General features: G+C 52.9%; 1 protein-coding gene across 1 annotated transcript in view; it reads right to left on the bottom strand.

Annotated features, from left to right (window-relative positions):
• Window positions 1-413: 413 nt before the first annotated feature.
• LOC136944828 (mannosyl-oligosaccharide 1,2-alpha-mannosidase IA) overlaps window positions 414-8,171 on the bottom strand; it is a 122,833-nt gene continuing 115,075 nt past the window's right edge. The window contains exons 9-12 of the mRNA XM_067238739.1: window positions 7,788-8,010; window positions 2,131-2,303; window positions 1,341-1,456; window positions 414-961 (exon numbers count right to left, since the gene is read on the bottom strand). Of these exons, the coding sequence (XP_067094840.1) occupies window positions 835-961; window positions 1,341-1,456; window positions 2,131-2,303; window positions 7,788-8,010 (639 nt within the window). The 3' untranslated portion in view covers window positions 414-834. The remainder of the gene's footprint in view (window positions 962-1,340; window positions 1,457-2,130; window positions 2,304-7,787; window positions 8,011-8,171) is intronic.

Raw genomic sequence — 8,171 nt, 5'->3', positions numbered from 1 at the left:
ACAATAAAAGTAGTTTGGGCAGGATGTGTGGGCTCAGGCATATACAATCACAGCGTATACAACAAGATCCTTTACTGGAAAGGAAATAAGAGTCCATAACAGGGCCACCATGGTGTCACCATGGTGACACAGGGCCATGGTGACACAGGGCCATGGTGACACAGGGCCATAGTGACACAGGCCACTAGTGACACAGGCCCATGGTGACACCATGGTGACACAGGCCCATGGTGACACCATGGTGACACAGAGCCATGGTGACACCATAGTGACACGGGGCCATAGTGACACAGGGCCATGGTGTCACCATGGTGACACGGGGCCATAGTGACACAGGGCCATGGTGACACCATGGTGACACAGGCCCATGGTGACACCATGGTGACACAGAGCCATGGTGACACCATGGTGACACAGAGCCATGGTGACACCATAGTGACACGGGGCCATAGTGACACAGGGCCATGGTGACACCATGGTGACACGGGGCCATAGTGACACAGGGCCATGGTGACACCATAGTGACACGGGGCCATAGTGACACAGGGCCATGGTGACACCATGGTGACACGGGGCCATGGTGACACAGAGCCATGGTGACACCATGGTGACACGGGGCCATAGTGACACAGGGCCATGGTGACACCATGGTGACACAGGCCCATGGTGACACCATGGTGACACAGAGCCATGGTGACACAGGGCCATGGTGACACGAGACCTGCGGTGTGTTGGTATGTACGTGTATGTTGGTGTGTGTGTGTATGAGTGTGTGTATATACTGTATGTGTGTGTATATAATGTGTGTGTGTATATGAGTGTCTGTGTATGAGTCTATGCTGCTGCAGGAGCCTCCTGCAGACAGGCCTGGCGGATCACAGGGAGGGGGTGAGCCTCTGTGTTGAACACCCAGTCCTCCAGCGGCAGCAGGTCATCATCTGAGAAGAGGAGGTACAGATATCTGAGGTAGAGGGGGGGGTGGGGGGGGGGGGGGGGGGGGAGGGGAGAGGGGGGGGGGGACAGTGAGAAATAAAAAGGTTTGGTTTGTGTGTGTGTATGTGTTGTGTGTATGTGTGTGTGTATGGTATGTGTGTAAATGGTGTGTGTGAGTGTATGGTGTGTGTATGTGTGTGTGTGAGTGTATGGTGTGTGTATGTGTGTGTGAGTGTATGGAGTGAGTGTGTATGGTGTGTGTGTGTGTAGGGTATGTGTGTATGGTGTATGTGTGTGTGTATAGTGAATGTGTGTGTGTGTATGTGTGTGTGTGTGTGTGTGTATGTGTGTGTGTATGTGTGTGGGTGAATGTGTGTGTGTGTGTATGTGTGTGTGTGGGGACCTACTTGAGAGTTTCTGACAGGAAGAAGCTCTGCTGCATGTTGTCGTGGCTGGCGGAGGAGGAGTACACGTCTCGGATCCCAGAGAAGCCGCTCTCCACCCTGCAGTGCTTCTCCAGCGCCTGAAGACGCCAGGGCACACGCTTAACACACGCTTAACACACGCTTAACAGACGCTTAACACACGCTTAACACATGCCTAACAGACGCCTAACACACGCTTAACACACGCTTAACACACACTTAACACACGCTAATCACACGCCTAACACACACTTACACACGCTTAACACACACTTAACACACGCCTAACACACGCCTAACACACACTTAACACACACTTAACACACGCTTAACACACACTTAACACACGCTAAACACACGCCTAACACAAGCTTAACACACGCTTAACACACACTTAACACACGCTAAACACACGCCTAACACACTCTTAACACACGCTTAACACATGCCTAACACACGCTTAACACACGCCTCTCTACAGACAGCAGTGGATGAGTCCATGGCTAGGCGTGCAGATGATGTTGTGCAAAGGCTGACTAATACGTCCTCATTAACCAGGACCTGCAGTACATTTAGTCATTTAGGCCAGCCTCCGTCCCACGCCCCTGCCCTGCTCCCCCTGCTCCCCCTGCCCTGCCCCACCCCCCTGCCCCGCCCTGCTCCCCCCGCCCTGCTCCCCCTGCCCTGCCCCACCCCCCTGCCCCGCCCTGCTCCCCCTGCCCCGCCCTGCTCCCCCTGCCCCGCCCTGCTCCCCCTGCCCCGTCCCACTCACCTCCACAGCCTCCCAGCCCCACTCTCGGTACTTGGGGTCGTGGGTCAGGCGCCACATGTACATGTAGCTCTCGATGACCTCTGGCCTCAGGATGTAGTATCTGTCACTCAGACGGGTGGCCGTCGCCTCGGCGCCGCCGTCAAACCGGAACGCCTCCGGACCCAGCTTGGTGGCTGAAGAGAGGAGAGAGAGCAGGCTCTGTCACTAGCAGAGGAGAGAGAGCAGGACCTGTCACTAGCAGAGGAGAGAGAGCAGGCTCTGTCACTAGCAGAAGAGAGAGAGCAGGCTCTGTCACTAGCAGAGGAGAGAGAGCAGGACCTGTCACTAGCAGAGGAGAGAGAGCAGGCTCTGTCACTAGCAGAAGAGAGAGAGCAGGACCTGTCACTAGCAGAGGAGAGAGAGAGCAGGCCCTGTCACTAGCAGAGGAGAGAGAGCAGGACCTGTCACTAGCAGAGGAGAGAGAGCAGGCTCTGTCACTAGCAGAAAAGAGAGAGCAGGCCCTGTCGCTAGCAGAGGAGAGAGAGCAGGCCCTGTCACTAGCAGAAAAGAGAGAGCAGGCCCTGTCACTAGCAGAGGAGAGAGAGCAGGACCTGTCACTAGCAGAGGAGAGAGAGCAGGCTCTGTCACTAGCAGAAAAGAGAGAGCAGGACCTGTCACTAGCAGAGGAGAGAGAGAGCAGGCCCTGTCACTAGCAGAGGAGAGAGAGCAGGACCTGTCACTAGCAGAGGAGAGAGAGCAGGCTCTGTCACTAGCAGAAAAGAGAGAGCAGGCCCTGTCGCTAGCAGAGGAGAGAGAGCAGGCCCTGTCACTAGCAGAAAAGAGAGAGCAGGCCCTGTCACTAGCAGAAAAGAGAGAGCAGGCCCTGTCACTAGCAGAAGAGAGAGAGCAGGCCCTGTCACTAGCAGAGGAGAGAGAGCAGGCTCTGTCACTAGCAGAAGAGAGAGAGCAGGCCCTGTCACTAGCAGAGGAGAGAGAGCAGGCCCTGTCACTAGCAGAAAAGAGAGAGCAGGCCCTGTCACTAGCAGAGGAGAGAGAGCAGGACCTGTCACTAGCAGAGGAGAGAGCAGGCCCTGTCACTAGCAGAAAAGAGAGAGCAGGCCCTGTCACTAGCAGAAAAGAGAGAGCAGGCCCTGTCACTAGCAGAAAAGAGAGAGCAGGCCCTGTCACTAGCAGAGGAGAGAGAGCAGGCCCTGTCACTAGCAGAAAAGAGAGAGCAGGCCCTGTCACTAGCAGAAAAGAGAGAGCAGGCCCTGTCACTAGCAGAGGAGAGAGAGCAGGCCCCAACAGATAGCAAAACATTCATGGTTGTGGAAAATAGTCTTCATAGCCAGTTATTTGTAAACTATACAAAATGAAAAATAACCTAGAGTAAATAAAACACCACATAAGATGAGTCTGGCACACACACACAAACACGTACGCGCACACACACACGTCACAATAGTTTAACGTTTGTTTGCCATTTGTTACAAGTACAGGTAGACTGGAATTATTTAGCCCTGCTTCTCTTGACAATTCCTTGCAGCCTATCTAAATCTATAATACGTATTCTAAACCTGTAATAAATATTGTTTACAATAAAACAAATGCACTAGTCAACTGCCTATCTGCCTAACTGTTCTACCTGCTTGAGCTCCTTGCTCCAGCTAATTAGCTTCTCTACCTAGCAGGCTCTCAGACACAGACGGACATCTGCTCTAGTGTTGTCTCCTATACAGACTGACAGGCCAAAACAGAACAAAACAAGCACGGATTGTGTCCCACAGAACGACAGTGCTGATTCCAGTGTGTTATGGCCCAGAGCTGCTGCTGGCCCAGGATTGTGCATTGGCCAGGGAGCAGTGTGTGAACAGGAGCTGATAAATGAGGTTGTGGGCAGCAGGGTCTCTGTGGTCACCGCCTGGAGAGGTGGGCCTGTGAGTGGCCGTGCCCGGCCGCGATGGAGAATCACTCAGAAATAACAAACTAAGACAGACACACGGCCCACTGGGTCTGCCTCAAACTAACTCTGATACTGACAACTCATTATGTTACTATTGACGTGGGTGTGTGTGTGTGTGTGTGTGTGCCTGTGTGTGTGTGTGCGTCTGTGTGGTCAGGGTAATGAACAAGCAGAGTCAAACAAGGAAACTATGGCTCAGCGACAGTTTAAAGAGTGTAAACATATTTCACTGCACCCTGGGAGAGATAACCTCACATCCAGACTAGACTTGACTGTGTTTCCCAACTGCAGACCAACTGGACTGTGTTTCCCACGGCGCTGAGCCACTAAACTCCTCCCCCCTGAGGCATGCCTGGGGTTATGTATTTCTTGCTAATTCCAACAAACCACATCACGATAGATAACCTGTGTTGTTGACAACATCATCGATTCTCAACACGGCCAATCAGATACAGCCGAGTCGGCGCGTGATTATTGGCTGCGTCTGTCTCCCTGTGGGCTGTCCTTTGGTGTAATTGGCTGTTGTGATAAAACAGAAACAAATCCATGGTGTGTGCTGGTGTGTTGCACCTGCAGGGGAGCCAGACTGCGGGAGACAGGAGGAGAGAGGGATGCTCTGACATCAGACAGGAGAACATGTTGGTGTATCTGGTTGGTGTAGTGTGTGAATTATCTGGTGTAGGTTGGTTATCTAGTGTCGTGTGTGTCTTCTGTAGGTTATTTAGCATAGGCTATCAGGGGTAGTTTGGTTATCAGATGTAGTTTATCCGGTGTAGTATGTGTCTTTTGTATGTTGTCTGGGGTAGGTAATCTGGGGTAGATGATCTGGGGTAGATAATCTGGGGTAGGTAATCTGGGGTAGGTGATCTGGGGTAAATGATCTGGGGTAGATGATCTGGGTTAGGTAATCTTGGGTAGATAATCTGTGGTAGGTAATCTGGGGTAGGTTATCTGTGGTAGGTAATCTGGGGTAGACGATCTGGGGTAGGTAATCTGGGGTAGGAAATCTGAGATAGATGATCTGGAGTAGGTAATCTGGGGCAGGTTATCTGGGGTAGGTAATCTGTGGTAGGTAATCTGGAGTAGGTAATCTGGGGTAGATGATCTGGGGTAGATGATCTGGGGTAGGTAATCTGGGGTAGATGATCTGTGGTAGGTAATCTGAGGTAGATGATCTGGGGTAGGTAATCTGGGGTAGATGATCTGGGGTAGATGATCTGGGGTAGGTAATCTGGGGTAGGTAATCTGGAGAAGGTAATCTGGAGAAGGTAATCTGGGGTAGATGATCTGGGGTAGATGATCTGGGGTAGGTAATCTGGGGTAGATGATCTGTGGTAGGTAATCTGAGGTAGATGATCTGGGGTAGGTAATCTGGGGTAGATGATCTGGGGTAGATGATCTGGGGTAGATGACCTTGGTTAGGTAATCTGGGGTAGATAATCTGTGGTTAGGTAATCTGGGGTAGGTTATCTGGGGTAGGTAATCTGGGGCAGGTTATCTGGGGTAGGTAATCTGGGGTAGGTAATATGGGATAGGTAATCTGGGGTACATGATCTGGGGTACATGATCTGGGGTACATGATCTGGGGTAGGTAATCTGGGGTAGATGATCTGTGGTAGGTAATCTGGGGTAGATGATCTGGGGTAGGTAACCTGGGGTAGATGATCTGGGGTAGGTAATCTGGGGTAGGTAATCTGGGGTAGGTAATCTGGGGTAGATGATCTGGGGTAGGTAACCTGGGGTAGATGATCTGGGGTAGGTAATCTGGGGTAGGTAATCTGGGGTAGGTAACCTGGGGTAGATGATCTGGGGTAGGTAATCTGGGTTAGGTAATCTGGGGTAATGTGTGTTTGTGTTTCAGGCATCTGGGGTGGGAGAGCCATAAGGATCCTCTCCTGAACAAAAATATGATTCAGGATTCAGCTCCCCTCCTAGGAGAAGAGACTGTGGTCAGGTCTGTAGGCCTGAGTCTGCCTCGGTCTGCCTCAGTCTGCCTTGGCCTGCCTCGGCCTGCCTCTATCTGGGCCCAGAGCAGTAATCTCCCCTGCTCCCCCTGTCTGGAGACTGTCTGGATCCCTCTCTGCATGCGTCATCACTCCTCTGGAGTCTTAATGTACTCAACATGTTCAATCTGCCTTCGCAAAACTATTTTCTTCCTTATTTTGAGAGTTTGTGCTCTTGTTAAAAGCTGCTTGGTGTTTACCAGGGAGGGCAGCAGCTTCTGGAGGGTGAGACGTCCTGGAGGAAGGAGAGATCTGCTGGGCGTCGTGGAGTGGATGCCACTCAGCCATGACTTTACAACTGACAAAGAAAGCTGCTTCTCACAGCGCTCTGCTGGCCCCCTGCCAACACAGCAACAGGCTGGCTGGGGGAGGTCGGAGGAGACAGGGGAGGGTGGGGAAGGGAGGAATGGAAGCATGACTATATCAAGCCCTCCTCATCAGCTGCCAGACTCAACACAGACTGGGCGTGGCCTCCAGTCACCCCTGGTTACCACTGGTCACCCTCCCTCTCTCCCTCCCTCTCTCTCTCCCTCTCTCTCTCTCTCTCTCTCCCTCTCCCTCCCCCTCTCCCTCCCCCTCCCCCTCTCCCTCTCCCTCTCCCTCTCCCTCTCCCTCTCCCTCTCCCTCTCCCTCTCCCTCTCCCTCTCCCTCTCCCTCTCCCTCCCCCTCCCCCTCCCCCTCCCCCTCCCCCTCCCCCTCTCCCTCTCCCTCTCCCTCTCCCCCTCCCTCCCTCCCTCCCTCCCTCTTCCTCTCCCTCCTCGCTCTCCCCTCCTCTCATCTCCTCTCTTTCTCCCCTCTATCTCCAATTACAAAACTGACACTTTCTACCGCCTACCAAAGAGAGCATGAGCTCCACCAAGTCTGGGGAGATGTTCGAGAATAATTGAGGAGCACTGTTATTCCACACCAGAGAGACATGGCATGTTGTTAGCTACAGCTGGATCACCCTTCCTGCTTCTGAATCCCAGATACTAGAACATTCTCTCTGCTTTATTCAGCAAGAAATCAAAACGCCTGAAGCCTTTTAATTTTCTCCTAACATCCCAACTCTATTTCTGATTTTCTACACCACCAAGTTCACCCCCCCCCCCCCCAAAATAAGAACGTTATGTAGTGGAACCGTAAAAAAAACAGTGTGATTTCCAGGCTTTCTAACAGCTTACACAAGCGGAACTATGAAATGATCATCTGCAAGTGAGACGATGGGAACTGAATATGAATGAAACATCATGTCAGCAGCAGCGCACACCAATCATCTGAGAGGGACTCACTCACCTGAGAGAGACTCACTCACCTGAGAGGGACTCACTCACCTGAGAGAGACTCACTCACCTGAGAGGGACTCACTCACCTGAGAGGGACTGACTCATCTGAGAGGGACTCACTCACCTGAGAGAGACTCACTCACCTGAGAGGGACTCACTCACCTGAGAGAGACTCACTCACCTGAGAGGGACTGACTCATCTGAGAGGGACTCACTCACCTGAGAGGGACTCACTCACCTGAGAGGGACTGACTCACCTGAGAGGGACTCACTCACCTGAGAGAGACTCACTCACCTGAGAGGGACTCATTCACCTGAGAGGGACTGACTCACCTGAGAGGGACTCACTCACCTGAGAGGGACTCACTCACCTGTGTGTAGGAGGTGTGTGTGTAGCAGGTGTGTGTGTGCGTGTGTAGGAGGTGTGTGAGAGGTGTGTGTGCTCACCTGAGCGTGCGTAGCTCTCATGGCAGGTGTGTGTGATCTCAGCGGCCAGGTCCAGGTAGTGCTGCCTCTTCTGGGGCGTGTCTGCATCGTCTGCCCCCAGCCCCACCATGCCCCCAGAGAAGCAGGCCAGGTGCCCCATCTTGTGGTCCAGGATACCCCCCCTCCACTCTGCCATGTAGGTGAGACCCCCCACTGACTTCTGCACCAGGTTAGCCTCAATGGCCTGGGGCGTGGGGGGGATAGGGGGGAGGGGGGGATAGGGGTGGGGGGTTACAGCAGGAACACAAATATCTAACACAGCACATCTCCTGCCTGTTACAGCAGGTACACAGAGCTACCTCAGCCTAGACACAACAACAGCACAGTGGACCAGCTGGCTCTACC

Source organism: Osmerus mordax, chromosome 6 (assembly GCF_038355195.1).
Source record: "Osmerus mordax isolate fOsmMor3 chromosome 6, fOsmMor3.pri, whole genome shotgun sequence".
Taxonomy (NCBI): Eukaryota; Metazoa; Chordata; class Actinopteri; order Osmeriformes; family Osmeridae; genus Osmerus; species Osmerus mordax.
The sequence above is the reverse complement of the archived record's forward strand: the minus strand, read 5'-3'. Positions and strand labels throughout refer to the sequence as shown.